General features: G+C 33.0%; 1 protein-coding gene across 1 annotated transcript; it reads left to right on the top strand.

The window, feature by feature from the left end:
• The first annotated feature begins 10,971 nt into the window (after positions 1–10,971).
• Positions 10,972–11,746, top strand: LOC111888294 (salt stress-induced hydrophobic peptide ESI3). Its single transcript, XM_023884444.3, has 2 exons — positions 10,972–11,340; positions 11,599–11,746. The coding sequence occupies exons 1-2, from the start codon at positions 11,260–11,262 to the stop codon at positions 11,680–11,682; spliced, it is 165 nt and encodes a 54-aa protein (XP_023740212.1). The 5' UTR covers positions 10,972–11,259; the 3' UTR covers positions 11,683–11,746.
• The last annotated feature ends 8,766 nt before the right edge of the window (positions 11,747–20,512 follow it).

The raw sequence follows: 20,512 nt of genomic DNA, 5'->3' as shown, positions 1-20,512 counted from the left end.
ATAATGTTTTAACTTGTAAACATCAAATTCATGATTTATATATGCATGTGTAGAAGAAAAGGAAAAAATGAAAATATAGAAACCGGTTTATGCGACGGTCGAACCGGTTGAACCGTGAATCGGTCATCATGCCGATTCAACTAAAAAAACCAGTTTTTAAAACATTGGTCAAAACAAAATATTAGAACCATAACCTACTTTGCCTTTCAAATTTTGACTAAATGGTATGTCAAGCCCATGAATCTCCAGAATTTACTATAAATACTAGGAAACGAAACTTTGGCAAGTTTATTCACCGTCTTCCTAGTGAGATTGTGAATATTGCAAATCACCTTATGCCATAATCCATAATTCTCATATTTAAATCACCAAATCCATTTAAAAAGTAAAGCAAGGTCAATGCTTTTCAAAGAACCAACACCTATGCCCCTAATTTCTTTGCTAGTAAGAACCGTCTGCCAATTGACCCAACAAATCTTCGACTTCTCGTTGTTACCTCCCCACAGAAAGCATATGTGAATGCGCTCAATGTCATTGATGACACACATACGAACCTTAAATAAAGAGAAATAATAATATGGCAAGCTCCTTAAAACAGATTTGACAAGGGTTAACCACCCCCCGAAAGACAAAGACTTGGATTCCCAAGATGAGAGTCTGTTATGAACATGACCAATACTTGCCTTCAAGTTCCTTTTTAGGTTCATATTTGAGCCGACACTGACACCTAGATAAGTGAACGGAAAAAACCCAGCCTCTCAACTTAGAATAGCAACGCAATTCACAATTTTGTTATCAAGGACCCCAATCTCGAAGACCCTCGACATGTGGAAATTCAGTTTAAGACCTGAAGCAACGTGAAAACATCGGAGAATTCGAGATAAGTTAGTAAAGTTGTTTTCTCAAAATTTGTTTAGCTTATAATTTAACTTAATAATAAGTTATATCAAGTGCTTTTATCTCGTTAAATACTTGAAATAAGCTCAACAAAATAAAGCTAACTTATACCTATCAAACATAGCCTAAGCATTACATTAAGTGATGAACATTTTTTGGACTTTGAAAACACTATTAAAATTAACAAAATGCTAGAGAAGGTTGCAAGTTATACAACACAAATAACTATAGGTGCATGTATTAACGGGGATATTTTGTATCCTCTTGAAAATAGAATAGGTAACTCACAATCTAGAGGTTGAAGTGAAATAAAAGATTTGAAATGTTGATAACATTAATACCGTGTTTTCGAGTTTAATTTAATGAGGGAAAAGAAAAGAAATTGAATGAAATAAGAAGAAAGTAAAAAAAAAATGGGTGTTTATGAGTTTTTAATGAAAGAAAACTGAAATGAATTTTTTCCATCCAACTTTCCTTTAAATTTGGAAATTTTTTGAGAGAAATGAACAAAATGTTTACTTTCTCTTTTGCTTCTCTCTAAACCGTGAATATAATATACAATTTTCTTTTACTTTCTTTTATCTTATTTTTTCTGTTTATTTTCTTTCCCATTTTTTTTATAAACTCAGGAACAACGTGAAAATGTCGATATTATTATTGAAGAAACTATAACACCCACAATTTGGAGGCTAAGCAAAATAATGTTTAAATGTACTTTTAATTAAAAAATTAATTTTAAATTAATATTTAGCAGTAATACTTTATAAAAGATCCAAATTAAGTTAATTTAAAGCAACTAAATAAAAATAATATATATATATATATATATATATATATATATATATATATATATCTACACAATGAGCGAATCAGTAGCAAACAATAAAATTTTAATACTTTGAAGAAGTTCCATCTCAATAGAAACTATTTGATGAATGATTAGTGTTGTATTAATCTTAATTTATTTTGTTATGATATTAATGGTATTTACGAACTTTCTTATGATATTAGCCATATTTAATTTTTTAAAATTCAATGAATTAACGATTTAGGGTCTATTAATCTCCGTCTAGCCAATTAATCCCTTAACTCTAGTTCACTGACTAGCTAACATCAAACGTTTTTTTTATAACCTTGGTTAAAAATAAAGGTTATTAGATTAGAGAGTTTGAATAGTAAACTAAAATTTTGAAAGTTAAAGAAACAATGTTGCCTAGTAAGGAAAGATTAGAAGTAAGAACTCATATTTCTCTTCATTCAAAGCATTAGGGTTTGGGGAGGAAAAGGAATCTAATTTTTGGGAGGAAATTGGAATATCATAAGCAAATTTGAAGTACTATTGGTCTTCAAACAATTAGTTCATCAAACAAAGTTCATAAAATAATTGATTTAGTTATCTCATTGTCTTTTAAGCCTCCAATGATTGAGAAATATCTTAAATTCGATGCCGCATCGGACTTTTAGATTACTATAGTGTTGATTTATATGTTTCTAACAATAATATAGCGGTGTAGGTCCATCTTCATGGTTGGAAATGAGTTCATGAAACTCTAATGGTGGTTTTTAAACCTTAGCTTAATGAAATAATTCATAGTCCTTATAGAATTTGATTCTTAGAATTTAGTTAACTCAATAACTCATGGACCTTATGGAATTCAATTTTAAGAATTTAGTCAACTCTATGTTATGATTTAGATGTAAGTTTACTGATACAAAGTCCAAATATAGTGTTGAAATCTTTAATTATGTTAAATATGGGTTTAAGATGTTTAATGGAGTTTTGGGGTTAAAACTTGTTTAATCACCAATGAATTCATTAGGTATTGATTGAATTATGTTGATAAGGTATAATTGTACTCTAGAGTTAGGTATATCTATACTAATTGTAAATCATAAGTGAGAAATAGTCCTAGATGTCAAATTTAAAGTTTGAAAGCCAAAATTGGAAACTGCATGATGATCTCTTTGATTTAGGATTTAATTATAGTAATAATGTTATAGGATTGCTAAAGTATGTTAATTTTTTATTAGATATAGTATTATTTGTTGGGTTTTATTCAAAAATAGTCTAATTATAATGACAAATTCGACCTAATTAGCAACAAAATCATTTTATAATTTGAATAAACTAAAACTATTTTAACCCACCAATGATCATTTTGCAAGACTTGGAAAGATTAAAACATAACCAAAATAAAAAGTATACCAAATATTAGTTGTTCCTAGTTGATCAAAGAGGAAGCTCTCTATAATGTATTCATCATAGCAATAATAAAATCACTTCAAGATGCTAGTTTTGACATGTATATTAGTTGTTTTTAAGCCTTATAAGTATATACCAAATATCTTTAAATGAGAAGCAACTAAGAGCCTTTAATCTAATACTAACTCACAAAACAAAGCAGGAGATGGGAGGGAGAGAGAAACACAAAATTTCTGACCAAAATAAGAAAGAAAAAATCATCCAAAAAACTAGCTCTTCATGCTTGTTTATTTACAAAGTATGCATAAAGTCAAGTGTCACACCCCAAAACCGAGAACGGCGGAAACGTTCTGGGGCGGAGGACTTCATGTAAAGTATCACAACAATGGAAAGTAGGAAACAAGCAACAACATCATCCATTGCATTAATAGTATAATTTTAAATGCAGGTGTATTCTCTCAAAGTATAAAACAACGTAATGAATATTCAAAATAAAAGACGAGTCTTAACCGCTCCGTCTTCACAAAACCTGATCGTCGTACCTGTTTATTTGTGACCTGAGAATACAAGTTATTTTGAAAGCGAGTATCAGCAATAAAGCTGGTGCATTCATAAGTATTTATATGTCTTTGATTTGTAAAACTGTAAAGAAAAGACTTGTAATTGTTTGAAGGAAAGTTTGTATAAGTATGAAAATGTTTGTAAGTAATTGTAAACGTTTGAAAACCCTAGAAAATCTCATATTTCCTACTAGTATAAAAAATAGTCTTCTATTAAGACCCAACTATTTTGAAAGTAGCTGTAACGCTCGCAGATTCGGGCTAGTCAATTTAGAGGCAATAGGGGTCGAAAATGACTATTCGACAAAATATTATTTAGAATAAATCATCTTAACCAAGTTGTAGAATATGTCACAAGGTTTCCGTACATATAAAGAACGCCAAAATCCAAGTTATAATGAAGAAGTTATGGCCCGTCGAAGTTTTACGGCAAAACCGGCACGACACCAGGAGACGTAAATAGTGAATTTAAGATATAGGACTTTTTAGCCTTAGTGATCTAAACCAAAGTTGTAGTATACGTTAAACCGAGAACATCCATAAAAAGAACGTCCAAATTTGACTCTGTATGAGGAAGTTATGATTTTTCTAAGATTTGGCTTAGCAGTGCACAGTCCGAAACTCGAATTTTAGTTCGAGCGGTTTTTGGCTTACATGACCTAAATGAGAGTTGAAGATTTCATTAATAGGAACTCAACGGTAAAAAGATAGATGAAAATGGATTCCATATGAAGAAGTTACGAATTCTTCGCGATCATTTAACAGTCTAATCTCCTCCTACTGTTAAAATGAAAGTTGTAGATCTTGATTTTACCTACGCGTGGATATAAAGAACGTCGAAAACGGAGCTCGTATGCGAGAGTTATGATTTTTCTAAGTCAGGAGGCTGATACGCGATATTGGGTGACGTGACGCGATCACAACCATTGCTTTCTCTCCAAGGAAAGCCATCAGATGATGACACGTGGCACCAACTCCGCAAGTAGGTTCTCCTACTTGGCGAGTCCATCAGGATTTCACACTATAAATAAATGTGTCGGGTTCCATTCATTCTCACACCTTTCCTCTTCCACTTTCTCTCTCTAAACTCTCTCTCTCTAGCCCCCCTTAAGCCCCCTAAAGCCTAGGTAAAGCCCCTAGCACCCGAAGGGAGCCCCGAGGCTCCCGGAGTTCCGAGAAAAGAGCCTTTCGGCTCGGGAACGCTGCTCCAGCGAAGCCCGGTTTTGCAAAAAAAAACCCGCTGTAAGTGAGCTACGCTTACGCTATTTTTAATATAGCTTCTAATTAATTATAGTAACATTATTAGGACCTTAAAATAATTATTTGGGCTATTATTATGAGTTATATTGTGTTGTTTAACGCTTATATAATTATAATAATAGCTAGACTATTAATTAGTCGTGGTTAACGTTAGACTAAACCCTAGTGGTATTGATCCTAGGTTATGTCGAGGAAAATTGTTTTAAGAGTCACGAAGTACTGTCCGAGAACCGAGTCACCACTTACTCAGGTGAGTGCATAGTTACTTTCATCTTACACATAGATATGAAGTATTTTACATAAATTACGTGCTATGTGTGCATATTATCTGAATACTTGTTGTCTATGTTGGATGAATGATTTTATACATGTTTTAAATGATTTAAACTGTATATTTATTTTATATCTACAAATATGTTGGGATAAAACATGGATAGATGAAATAGTTGGTGTGTGATGAAATAAAATAATGAGAAATAGGTGATGATAATTAGGTGATGATAGATGGGTGATGATGAATCAGTGATGTAGGATACTACAACCTTGTCCGACAATTTGGAGATGTAGTCATCTACCAGAGTATAGATGGCAACCACGGACTATTATAGACAACCCCATGGAAACACCAGCAGGCTCATAACCTGTAGGTGATGAATTACGAGTTCAGGCGATGTTGTAACTAAGTATTCATGCGATGATACTCTAACACCCTTACTATGAATTACGAGTTCAGGCAATGTTGTAACTATGTATTCATGCGATGATACTCTAACACCCTTACTATGAATTACGAGTTCAGGCGATGTTGTAACTACGTATTCATGCGATGATACCCTAACCCTTGGTGGGCACGTATTGAGGGAGTAATCCCTGAATCAATACTGTCCAGGCGATGTAGGCGATGATCCTTAGGGATAGTCCTTAGGAACAAACATATAAAGAGACACGATGTAAGGAGATGAGAGGTAAATATGATGTAGGAGACGACCCTTAGGATAAATCCTTAGGGAGAGTACTTAGGAATAAAGAAGATAATGGGGATGGGTAATTGGGTTAATTGTTTGATGATTAAACATAATAATTATATTATTGTGGGTTGAAAACTCTATGTACTCACCAGGTTTCCCAACCTGACCCACTCCAGCTTATTTATGTCACAGGTGTTGTTATGAAGTCACATTACATTGAGAGATTAAAGAGATGTAGATCACTAGTGTAAATAAAAATAAGTTTTGTTTATGCTTATGTTTCTGTATTGACAATGACATCCCAAACGTTTTAAAATGAATAAAATACGTTTCTTCAAAAAAAAAAATTGATAACGTATTTATCGTGTTTTTCTGGGAACAAATTCCGCAACATTTTTATGAAAAGAAGTACTCTGATTTTTATAAAGCATAAACAAAATCGTTCTTTTCTGGCCATGAAAATGGGGATGTCACAGTAGCCTTCTACTAAGACCCGACTGTTTTGAAAGTAGCCTTCTAACAAGACCCGACTGTTTTGAAAGTAGCTTTCTACCAAGACCCGACTATTTTGAAAATAGCCTCTTACCAAGACCCAACTGTTTTGAAAGTAGCCTTCTAACAAGACCCAACTGTTTTGAAAGTTTGAACCTCTACTTAAGTGAAGGTTTTTCCTTGTACAACTATTATTATTCAAATCTAATCTACCTCATCGATTATGTGAATGTGAAACAAAGTAAAGGTAATAGTAATATAATAACTGGAATTGTATTCTTTTGTATTTGTCGTATGTAAAGTGTAAGTACTGTATTCTTTGTAATAAGTGACTACTATTGTACTAATTGCCTTAAAATGAATATTAAGGTATAATGTGATGGCTAGATCCCATACTAAACGCTCTCCTTGTCAAAAGATTATGGGAACCAAACGCGACCCCTGCAATGATTGCAAGTCGTAAACATCCACATTATGATTATATGATCATGTATACCTAATACAACTATCACCTTTTGTTTAGAACAATGCGTTAGTGATTCATTGGTATAGTTAGATCCTGTACTTGTTCCATGTTATAACACCTTATTATGTTTGTTCTGTTATTGTGTATTGTATCTCTTCATATCGTATGTAATGTATTAGTATTCTTGTAATTGTACTTCTGTAATTGTATCTCTTCATATAGTAAGTATTGTATTAGTATAGACTCATAAATGAACTGACTCGTGTGTGATTCCTTGTACTTGGAATAGTAAGTAGTATCTCCTAACTATACCTATAATAGCTACTAGTAATTTACGTGTATAACCCAAGTATGTCTTTGCTACCCAAAGGTACTGAACTGACTAATGGAACTTTTATGCCTATATATGTATACATGATATATAAATAATATTTAGACGACAATCGGATGAATAACCGATGCCCGAAGGCCACATCCCAACGGGAAAAAGGAAATAAAGCGAGCTAGCCGTCCTAAGTGATTGTGGCCTCATCTCACTCCTTTGTGGAGTTTACGGCCCATGGACCATTTCTCCATGTGATTACGACCTTAAACTCTAATAATTCATGGTCTTTTGATGTTTTAAGGTCCTAAGTACATCAAGGATATGATCTAGACTAGTATCCAATGTTTGGTAAGGGACTAGGGTGCATTTAACCTCACTTAAAAGGGTTTACGGCCCAAGAACATCCCTTGGCCGTAAACACATTTGATTAAGTGTTTCTTGGTGTTTTCTAAGGCCTAAACATGTTAAACCTACTATACAACGAGTTATAACAAGAGCACTTACGATCTAGGAGCTTGAATGGTCGGTTTTGGCCAAGAACACTAGTGTGTGTTCTTGGTGAAACTTGAAGATCTACAAAATGGAATGATTTCACGGATGAAATCATGTAAGCTCACCAGTTCATGTAAGATATCAACTAGTTAGGACAATAAACTTACGAGTTTTGAAGATCGGGGATGAAGATCCCGATGATACTTGAGAGAAAACTGAAGTTCTTGGGTTTGAGAAGTGAGAAAATGGCTAGAGTGATCAAAATTCATATATATATATATATATATATATATATATATATATATATATATATATATATGTGTGTGTGTGTGTGTGTGTGTGTGTATGTGTGTGTGTGGGGGAGTTCACGACCCTCTTGAGTTTACGACCATAAACTCCATGTTTACGGTCGTAAACTCCATCTTATGGAGTTTAGGGCATAAATTTCAGTGCTGAGGCTTTAGCAGTTACTTTCCAACACTTATTCCTTAAGGGTACAAGGCTCAAAACTCTCAAACAGACTCCAAATTGTGCTAAATGATAACAGGAATGAGTTTGATTTTCAATGAAGTATTTGATTGAACAGGATAGAAAATTTCGGATTGTCACATCAAGACTATAAATCATAAAGATAAAAACATTTCCTATATGCAAAGGTGAAGTAATAAACAGTGCAAAAGTAATCCTTGCACCATCATGAGAAAGGGGACTAAGTTGAATTGTTCATTACTTTATATATAACTAGCTAGTTAGATGACAACTTAATGGTTATTCAAAGTGACCAAAATGTTATACATAACATTAATATTCATACCATATGATATTAAACAAATTTATTTCTCTTTTATTATTATTTCCTAGAAATAATAATTCTCAATATGTTAGTAAAATATTATTTTTATAAAATAATAATTTTCCTGTTAAATACATGTGTTGATTATATTTATTAACAATCAAATTATTATAATAAATAATCAACTTGTAGTAACTTGCTATAAAGTGTGATCCAATATGATCATATATCATTAACAATATCATTCTGTAATATTAACCAATCGTGTGATTTTGTCTAATATTAACCATCACATTGGTGGCTTACCAGATAATGCTTAGGCACCCATAAGAGAAAGTCTCAAGTTCAAATCTGAAGGATTTCAGTCAAGGGATGACAAAGAGAAAGATATGTGACACAATCCTGAAAGGGGCTGCTTAATATCATCGTCAAAGGCGAACCTTTTCTCCAAACTCGTGATATCATGGAGCTGCAATGGGCAGTAGAAACCCATTTTTATATAATAATATGTCTTTTTGAAATGATTTTTTTGAACAAATTATATAAGATTAATGGTAACATATATACAAAAAATTAATAGTAAAACATGTAAAAAAAGTTTCATAGTATAATGTGTATAATAAATAGTAAAATCTACATAAGATCCACATGGCATGCTACTTTACATATAACACAATTGTATTTTTTGAACAAAATACAAAAATTTAATGGTCATACGTGTAAAAACACTTTAGTTGGATAGTAACACGTACAAAAAAAATCAATGACAATTTTTGGTATTATTTTAACATTTTATTACCCTTTTAAATAATTTTCCATGTTATTAAACTTCCATTGATATGGATATTAGAAGAATCTTGTTATTACACAGAAAATATGATTTCTAACAATATAATAGAATATATCCCCGATACCAAAAATACATTGGGTTGTATATGTTGTATTCATTTAAATTTATACAATGTAATATAGATTAAACTAAAATAAACCGTTAACAACAAGGTAACATTCTTAGTTGGAAAGACAATTCTTGATCCAACTCATAACATGAAACAAACCCGACATGAAAATAAACTCGGTTTGGGTTTAGATTTCTGACTGACCAACCCATTTATATCATAGGTTGAGTTGGGTTATATATTTGAGTTCGCGGATTAACCTATCAACCTGACTACAAGGTTGTCAAGATCGGGATTCTACCTTGGATCGTTTTTGGGTTTGCAAGATCGGAATCGTAAGATCGGGATCGAGATCCTAAGATCTCATAAAATAGAATATAATTTTAATTTATAATATTTAATCATGAAAAATATTTCAAACATTTAATTTTTCGTTCAAAAGTTATAAAAACTTCAAAATACTAGTCATAAGTCACAATAAAAAATGATAAACGGTAGATTGGTAAAGGGTAAAAGACATAAAATGGTAAAAAAATTCATTTGCGAAAAAAAAAAAATCAAAGGATGGTAGGATCGGAACGGATCTCGATCCTACGATCTTACGATCCTACCTGCGATCCTACCACAAATACGATCATTTTACGATCCGGATCGTTTTTCATACCTAGGATCGTAGGATCGTGCGATCCTACGATCAGGATCACGATTTTGACAACCATGCCTGACTATATATATTATATTTTAAAAAAATAAAGTTTTATTTATGAATGAATGGAATACACACTATCCGTTATGCCTAACGTTCTAACCTCAAATCCAAATATAGTTTTCGGTCCATTCGAATTCTATTTCTCAATCATTCTAGTCAATGTAAGATGCTAATTGTTAATTAATTTAGAGGCATGTATACTTTAACTTGTGAAAAATTATCCAAAAATGACATGTCGACTCTATGACCTGAAATCGACCCATTGATTCATGAACTCATATATTTAAACGGATTATATGGGTCGTATTGAAGTTTTCAATCCGCCAACCCATATATTTTATGGGTTGGATTTGATCAATGTATTCAAATACGTCAATCCAAACCCAACCCAATTGTCAGACTTAATTTTTAAGAAAAAAATCAAGTCAATCAAATTTTTACTTAACGATGTAAAACAAAAGAGTAGATTACATGAACCGTCTCTATGGTTTGGGGTAATTTAAGCGTTTGGTCCCTAACTATTTTTTTTTAACTCGGAAAGTTCTTACTGTTTGTTTTTGTTACGTGTTTGGTCCATAGTATTTGTTTTTGTTACGCGCTTGGTCCCTATCTTTACCTAAAAAGACTATTATTTAAATAGAGAAAAATAGTGAGATAGGTAAGGTAAGGTGAGGGGAATGGAGTTGGGGGTGTGTTTATTTAAATAAATTTAAAATCAATGACAAAATAGTCTTTTAGTAAGAAAGGGACCAAACGTATAACAAAAACAAACTATAGAGACCTTCCGAGTTAAAAAAATAAGTTAGGAATCAAACATGCAAATTAACCTAAACCATAGGGACCATTCTTGTAACTTACTCAAAACAAAATTGTAAATCTCTTGTTAAAGAACGTAAGACAACGACAAGTCGACAACGAATGTCCGTCCGAGCGGGTCAAACGGAGGATGTCCAACTGTCCCGTGAAAGTCCACGTGTAAAACAACTGTGATCCACGTGGCAACCTCATAACATTCTTAGCTGACACGTATTGGAGAGTTTGTTTTCGTTTCTAACACACACTTGTTTGATTTTTTCAAATCCGTTGGATCTAACTCAAAAACCTACATTTCTGTCTCCCTCCCTCCATCTCTCTCGTTTCGCTTCCCTGCAAAATTCAAAAAATAAAAAAACAGGATCAATCACAAATTAAAGAAATGGGGGCTGAAACGTTTGTAGAGATTATACTCGCCATCATCTTGCCTCCTATTGGCGTTTTTCTTCGATATGGTTGTGGTGTAAGTGATCTTAATTATTACTCTTGTTTTCATCTCCAATCTCCAATTTCCATTTTCCAATTTCTGAGATGATTCGTGTCTCCAAATTATTGTATTTCACCATAATCGGAGGCTCAAGATCTCGCCTTACATGTTAACATCTTATGAGTTTGTTTACCGATCATCTCAGAATTTCGAATGTTTTACAGAAGAATCTAAAAATTAAACGATGATGATGATGTTTTGATATTAAATGGAGTTTAATTGTTGAATATGCAGATCGAGTTCTGGATTTGTTTATTGCTGACGATATTGGGCTACCTTCCGGGGATTATATATGCAATTTATGTTTTGGTGGTGTAGTGTTTTTTCTTTGAATTTTGTGCTTTGAACATGAATAGTTATTGAAGGATTCGACTTTTGTTCATCGTTGTTCGTTTTCATTGTTTTAATTTCCGTATATTATGCATGGCAAATCTTAATCATAAGATTAATCCAGATGATGGTTTTGTATAGTTTGTAGTATTCCTTTGACTATAGATTTGTACGTTAATGAAGTCTCAATGGCAGATTTAAGAGATAACGAAGTCTTCTCATACAAATCAACAAGACCTACAAATCTTTCTTTAACAATTCCATGTGTAACGTATTGCATAAGTACTGCCATTTAATTTGTTTCTTTTGAGGTTTGTCACTTTAGTAATTCTGAACAATTTCTTTCTGAATACTTGGAGCCACCTTCTGATTTTGGAGAGCATTTTGTAACGTAGCCTTTCAGATAGACTCCCCACGATTTTGTATCACGCCTAAAATTTCCAACAAGTTTCATTTATAAATCGACATTTCATACTCATTGTGACCAAAAAAAGTAATGCACATTTTAAATATATCTCGCAGCATCGATTGAAGCACTTAATCGAATTTGACACTCATTCTTAATAATACTTCTTTGCCTATCATCAAGGGCAACACAAATTGATTGATCTCGTTTCATTAAATCTTGAAATGTTTGAAATTAGCATCATCCACATCGAAGACCAAGTCGATCCTTCTGTGTCAAAGGCATCACCCCACTTTGTATTGATCTTTGAAGATGTACCGGTTGGTAACAATTATGTTCCTGTTGAGTCAAGAAACAGTAGCAAACAGCAACTCTAAGTGAAATGAACACCGAGAAAAAATAAATTTTTTTGACCAGCTTATTAAACACGAAACTAGCAAAAAGCTAGAAATTACAAAGAAATAGCTAATAATGGTTTTGAAGCCAATTAACCCAAGAAGAAATACAAATTAAGCTCTTGTATTGACCGGAAAATGTTTTGCAACTTAACTGTTACGCATAAGATATGGCCGCATCAGCCAATACCCAGGGTCGTTTCAAGACGATTTGAGGTCCGGGGCAAAAACAAAAAATATGTCATTTCAAAAATTAGTTATCACAAACGATATTACAATGATGTTTATGGAGACCGGTATCGGAGGATTTGTTATATATATATATATATATATATATATATATATATATATATATATATATATATATATATATATATATATATATATATATATATATATAAAAGTAAAAAAAACAGATGTGTTTAAAGAATATGAGTTAAAAAAACCAAACAATCTAACGGAACCATTTTGAAAAACGGTTACCTGGAAACAAACAAAAAGGAGTATTTGAAAAAAAAAACAAAAAGAATTTCTTATATTGATGAAAACTATAAAAAAGAATTAAATTTGAAGAATAACCCGTCTTACCAGTAGGTTATTATGATTTTTGTTAACAAACCTATAGTTATTATATATGAAAAGCAAAATAAAATATTGCATATATAAAAGTCATGATTGATAATTGGCCTAAAAATACCAAAGATTTAAATGAAATATATGTTTGGGTTGTTTTGTCACTATCAAGAAGAGTTAAAAAGAGTATTTCTATAATTTTTGGTTGTTTTATTTATAATACCAAAAAATATAAGGGTCATATTACAATTTGGATTTCAATTCATTAAAATCAAATGAAGTATTAAGTTCTTAAAAGGGGATATATACAGTAAAGTCTAATATTTTCATCGATTTGACAAGAAAGTCCTAAACTTTATTTTTTTGACAGTAAAGTCCAAATTACCGGCAGTTTTTGACACTTTTACCCTTTTTTCTCGGTTATCCGGTAATTAGGATTTTTTTGTCAAAAAAAATAAAGTTTAGGACTTTCTTGTCAAATCGTCAATTAGGACTTTACTGTCAAAAAAATAAAGTTTAGGACTTTTTTGTCAAATCGTTGAAAATATTGGGACTTTAGTGTATATATAACTTTTTTTGGTTAGAAATTTAATGGTATGATACTCTTTAAGCATAAGAGTTATTGAAACCTTCACTAATCTGCTAGATCGTATTGAAATCCTTAACGTTTTGCTTCTTGTTAAATCGTTTTTTTAATCTCAAGAAACCGACATTGAAAAAAATTGAGATAATCAAGAAAGAAAGAAAGAAAGAATCAGGGTAGTGTTGACTTTTTGCAACTCAAAAAATGGAGAAATAAGAAACCAAAAAAAAAAAAACGAAATTGCCATTCTTTCCTTTCTCCACATTCACACCCTTTTGACTAGACATGTGTTGTTTGTGTTTGTATAAATCCAGGGCAATTTCGTTTTTTTAGGTTTCTAATTTCTCCATTTTTGAGACTGCAAAAAACCAACACAACCCTGGTTCTTTCTTTCTTTCTTGATTATCTCAATTTTTTTCAATGTCTGTTTGTTGAGATTAAAAAAACGATTTATCAAGAAGCAAACGTAAAGGATTTCAATAGGATCTAGCTGATTAGAGAAGGTTTCAATAACTCTTATGCTTAAAGAGTATCATACCATTAAATTTCTAACCAAAAAAATTATATATACACTAAAGTCCCAATATTTTCAACGATTTGACAAAAAAGTCCTAAACTTTATTTTTTTGACAGTAAAGTCCTAATTGACGATTTGACAAGAAAGTCCTATTCTTTTTATTTTGTTGACAAAAAAGTCCTAATTACCGGCTAACCGGGAAAAAATGGTAAAAGTGTCAAAAACTGCCGGTAATTTGGACTTTATTGTCAAAAAAATAAAGTTTAGGACTTTCTTGTCAAATCGATGAAAATATTGGGACTTTACTGTATATATCCCTCTTAAAAGTGTTAAAAAATACATAAAAAAGAATTATAAAAATACTCTCTGATTATTATAAAAAAAGGGGCCCAATTGAATAATAAAAAATGTAAGAAATAGAGAAAATGCATAGGATCAGATTAAAAAAAGTTGATTTAACAAATTCGAACCAACACCAATTGAATGTGAAGCGCCTAAACAACAGGCTCATAACCATCTCAACAACTGAAACCTTTGTAAATAAGTTTATAAAATATATATATATATATATATATATATATATATATATATATATATATATATATATATATATATGGAAATAAATTAATTTTAGGGCCCCAAATCGTTGTGAGGCCCGGGGCCGTCACCTAACTTGCCCACCCTATTGGGTCGGCCCTGCCAATACCTAAGTTCTCACCTATCTTTGGAAATGGTGTTTCACTAGTAAATTGTTAGCAAGTGGGGGAGAAGAAGAGTGATGTTAGTAGTCAACTCAAGTGATCAACCCAAGTGGTCTGCTTGATAAGCTTGAGCTTGAGTAAGCTTGAGTCAGTTCAGTAATTTAAGTTACTGACCCAAGTTAAAAGGCATATGTATCCTTTGTTGTGTAATTCTCAATGAAGAGAGATAAGGTTAAAAAAATTATTACGTATTGTAGAGGGAAAAGTGAGGTTAATCTCTTAACCTAGTACAAAAGGCTCTCTCTTCTGTTGTGGATGTAGGCAAGCTTGCTGAAACACATAAATCTTGCTTGGGTATTGTTATTGTTTGTTTTTTTGGGTCAAAGGGAAAAAACGGAAATCTTACTAAACCAGGTTAGTTGTTGTCAATTCTATGTTTTCTGCTAGAATACAATTGGTATCAGACCTTAATATCAAATTTGGGTGGTAGAGCACATATTTGAGGTATTTAGGTGGTATTTTGTGGTCTGCACACAAGGTGTTTGATAAGAGTCCTAAGAGAGGCAAATTTTGAAACAAATAGGTAAATGACATCTACAAGTGGAACGGTTAAAGTTGGGAAGTACAAATTAGAGAAGTTTAATATGAAGAATGATTTTTCTTATGGAGGATGCAATGAAAATTTTATTAAAATCACCGAAGTTACACATGGCTTTGGCGGGTAAGACAAAGAAGCGCAAAGATAGTATGCGTTATAAAAACATAGACGAAATTGTTTAAAAAGTATTAAATATGTTTTTAATCTTTTTAGAAAACTATTCTTTAATTCGTTACACATCTTCCAAAGTAAAAAGAAAAACTATTAATTACAAAGGAAAGAGAAAACATAGAATGAGAATGAAACAATAATGGATTAGACTTATGTTGGAGAATGATTCCTTTGAAACATATTTGCTACATTACATTTGTTTACATTTGTTTCCTAGAGTACTACCATATTTGGAACAAACTTGTATTAACATATCACTTGAATATGAACATGTTCTTTGATTGTTTATGTGTTGTGGGTTTGTTCTTTGTTTTTATACATTCTAACTTGTCTAGGGTATATACATTCTAACATGTCTACAGTCTATTGTCTATCTTTTATAATATATCTACTGCAATGAGAATAACTCCCACTTTATAGTAAAGAAGTCAACATGAATCTGTCATTGCTAGTTTCGAAAGTAAATGTTTTTTTAACCTAATTAAAACAAACTAAAATTGAGATTTAACAAACTTAAAAATATACTTGAAAAATAAAATTAATTCATGGTGGTAACTAAATTGGACAAATTTAACATCAGATATGGGTAAACTTGACAAAGTAGTTTCAACAAGTTAGCACAGACAATTCGAGCTACCAAACAACTTTAAAAGTTAACTCAAACTACCAAGTAGTCCAGTTAGTTATGTATGTATAGAGGGTGATAAGAATCATGATAACACTAGTCTAGGCCCAAACCCATGACATACTCAATGCAGATGCTCCTAACAAGCCCCCAATTTGGAGAGTTTACAAGGGGAGAAATCACAATAAAGGCACCTGATTGGCTACAGGCTCTAGTGGTGTTATGGACTGAAGAAAGAGAATGTCGTTTGTTACTATTTAGTGGAGGGAATCTCCTTTTATCTTTTCATGTTCATTTTTATGTTTTGAGATTGTTCTATCGGCTTTTAGCTTGGGCAACAAACATTCTTGAGGGAATCGTTTGTCTGATTTCTTTGGTTTATTTGAATCATTAAGCAAGAGTATATTCAGTCATCATATTGTTCCTTTCATTTGGTTCACTCCTTATCAATTGGTTCCATTGTCAGGTTTACACAACAATGATGATACCGGAAGCTACAATTACCACCAGATTACAAGCAAGAGCTGATGCTCAAGAAGAAAAGCTTGAGCAACTTACTTCCCAAGTCAATGGGATGAAGCTCTTACTGGACAAAATACCAAAATCCATGGAACGAATGGAAAAAATGATCCAATCTCAAACAAAGGAACCCACTCCACAACCACCAATCAACTTGGATGTTGAGTTCTCCGGGTCACATCCCTCCTCCGGCGGTGGATCCACCAGTCAAGGTTGTCCGTGGATTCTTAGGCCTAACCGGTTACTACCGAAAATTCATAGAAGGTTATGGCAAGATAGCTAGACCCTTCAATGATCTCACCAAGAAAGATAACTTCGTTTGGGGACAATCGGCTCAAGAGGCTTTTGAAAGCCTTAAGAAAGCAATGGTCTTTGCACCAGTCCTTGCATTACCTAATTTCACCCTACCCTTTGAGATAGAATATGACGCTTCTAGACGAGGACTTGGAGTGGTCCTTATGCAATCGAGATGACCCATTGCATAGTAAGGCCCTGTCCGACAAGAATCTAAGAAAATCAGCATATGATAAGGATATCATGGCTCTTGTTCTAGCCATTCAACACTGGAGGCCGTACTTGTTAGGGAGACCATTCACGATATCTACATATCAGAAGAGCCTTAAAATTCTCTTAGATCAAAGGATACCTACAACTGACCAACAAAATTGGATCACCAAATTACTCGGTTATGAATTTTCAATTAACTATAAACCAGGGAAAGAACATCGGCCTGCTGATGCCCTCTCTCGAATCCCTGAAGGTGAGTTTCACACCATGATCTCTTCCCCCAAATGGCTTGATGGAAACAACCTTCTTGAGGGTATCGAAATGGACCAAAAACTTCAAAAAATTATTCAGGCTCTTCACAAGGACCCTTCCTCAAAGCCGATTTTGCCCTTATCAATGGTAAATTGCTTCACAAAAACCGTTTGGTCATCTCCGCTCACTCCCCGTGGATCTCAAAACTGCTAGAAGAATTCCATAACACCCTGATTAGAGGCCATTCAGGATTTTACAGGACTTATCGCCGAATAGCTTCACAACTATATTGGTGTGGAATGACCAAGTCAATCAAACAATTTATCCGCTCGTGTGACACTTGCCAAAGATACAAGTCCTCTACTTTATACCCTAACGGTCTACTCCAACCTCTTCCTATTCCTAATCGTGTTTGGGAGGACATATCACTTGATTTCATCACGGGCCTGCCTAAGTCCAAGGGCTATAAGGTTATCCTTGTAGTCGTTGACTGCCTTTCCAAATACTGTCATTTCATTCCCTTGGAACTTCCCTTTTTGTGTTCGGACTCTTGTTGAGGTGTTTTTACGAGAAATTATCCGACTCCACGATCTTCCAAAAACTGTTCTTAGTGACCGGGATCCTCTTTTTCTAAGAACCTTCTGGAAAGAGATTTTCTCACTACAAGGGAGTAAACTCAAACTTAGCTCGGCTTACCACCCCGAGACCGATGGCCAAACAGAGGTTGTTAACCAAAGTCTTGAGACATATCTTCGTTGTTTTGCCTCTGAGCAGCCCAAAATATGGTCCTTCTGGCTGTCATGGGCCGAGTATTGGCACTACACCACTTTCCATGTCTCTACAAAGACCACCCCTTTTGAGATTGTGTATGGAAGACCCCCTCCTACTATCTTCCAATTTGTTCCGGGTGAGATCGAATGCGAGGCAGTGGCACGAGAACTCATTGATAGGGACAAAGCACTTAAGCAACTTAAGTATCATCTCACTCGAGTCCAGGAGTGGATGAAAAAAACCGGCAGACAAACACCGTAGGGATGAAGAATTATATGTGGGCGATTGGGTTTTCCTAAAGCTTCGCCCCCACAAACAACAATCAGTAGTTAGAAGAATCAATCAGAAGCTTGCACCATGTTTTTATGGGCCTTTCCTTATCACCCACATAATCGGACAGGTGGCTTACAAGCTTCAACCTCTCCCGAGGCCAAAATTCATCCAGTTTTTCATGTTTCCCTCCTAAAGAAAGCGGTAGGAAATAGCCATGTAAATGTCACTCTTCCCAAAGGACTGGAAATAGATCACGCAGAACCGCCAAATCCGTTGAAACGTTTGGCTACTTGCACTATCACACGGGCTGGACATCAGGTCTTACAATGGTTGATATAATGGCGTCCATACTTCACTCCTTATCAGAGGGCATCTACATACAACACTCACATATACATAATGTGGGTCCCCAACCATGGCCACACACATGAATGTGTGGTGCTCGATCGCATATGAACCTTTACCATTCAATTAGATTAAAAGAGATCCTTTATGAGACAACTTAATTTTTCATTTTAAGTTCCACCATCCGATCCGGATACCTTAATTGAAAACTCAATATCTCATTCACAATAACTACGAATGCACGATACATCTCTATGTGCTTCAAGAATCACTTTGTTAAATATTACATAAATGAATAAATGAATTCTAAATTGCAAAATTTATGTTTATTTAAAGTCAATTGATTTTTTTTTTCTAATTAAAAAAAACATGTTTTTCAACACTCTACAGCGTTAAATTAATGTTTATTGTTTTTTAATGTAGCCTAAACTTTTTCTAAAATTTAGCAAATTCTATTAAAATAAAATTAAATGGAAATATTTAAATATTTTAGGGAAAATTTGTCAAATAATCAAAATATGAAATGCATTTGAAAAATATGACCAACAAAAACTGATTTTCATAAAATGTCCAAGATTTCTGTAGAGACGGGCTCTGCGGAACTACTCCACCTCTACGGAAATAGTTTTTTGTTTCGTACAATTGGACACGTGTGCAAAAAGACAAAAATCTAACGTCTGACGGAACCGGTCCGCAAAGCAGGTCTCTGTAGAATTATTAATTCTCTGTGGAAATGGTAGCTGGAGTGGTTAAGAAGCATTTATGACGTCTAACAGATCCGCAAAGGTCTCTGCGGAAATAGGTACGACCTCTGCGGAATTAATAATTCTCTGTGGAAATCCCTTTCTTTTTTAAATTTTATCTATGTAGTTTTATGATTATACCCTTGCCCTTTCAGAGAACTTAAGCTTCCACAGAGCATAAACGAGTTCTACAGAGCATAAACGAGTTCCGTAGAACTTGTCTTTGCGAAAACCTTAGTCATTTATGAAAATCAATTTTTGCTGGTCATATTTTTTAAACCCATTTCATATTTTGGTTATTTAACAAATTTTCCTTATATTTTATACATATATGTTGTCGTTGTTTGGGAGTGTTTTTTAATCTTAAAAGTGATTTTGAGAAAAGTTTTTATTGCCTTATCACTTTTTAGAAAAGAAGTTTTTAAAAAGTGGTTGAAATAATTTTTGTGGTGGGAAAAACTAAAAAAATCATCAAATTAGTAGGGTTGTTCATTATGTGGATAAAATCAAATTGTCCAATTGGACAATTTGGATTGAACTATTTGGTTCGGATATTCGGATTTTTGGATTGGATTTCACCAAAACCGAATTATTATTTTGGATTTCGGATTGGTTTTAGTTTATGAAATAAGAACCGAATATTCCAAAAAAACCGAATAATAGTTTATTATTTATTTATTTTTATTATATCTATAATTATTTATTATTTTTATAATTATTTTTTTTTCAAAAAAGTTCAAAAAGTTTCACATAGTAAACAATTTAATATGCATTTTCTCTCAAAAGTTTTTTATCTATTAAATACTAAATTATAATATACTTTCTTACTAGTTGTTTAT

This window comes from Lactuca sativa, chromosome 2 (genome assembly GCF_002870075.4).
Source record: "Lactuca sativa cultivar Salinas chromosome 2, Lsat_Salinas_v11, whole genome shotgun sequence".
In the NCBI taxonomy this organism is placed as follows: Eukaryota; Viridiplantae; Streptophyta; class Magnoliopsida; order Asterales; family Asteraceae; genus Lactuca; species Lactuca sativa.
This window is presented reverse-complemented; position numbering and strand designations above follow the sequence as displayed.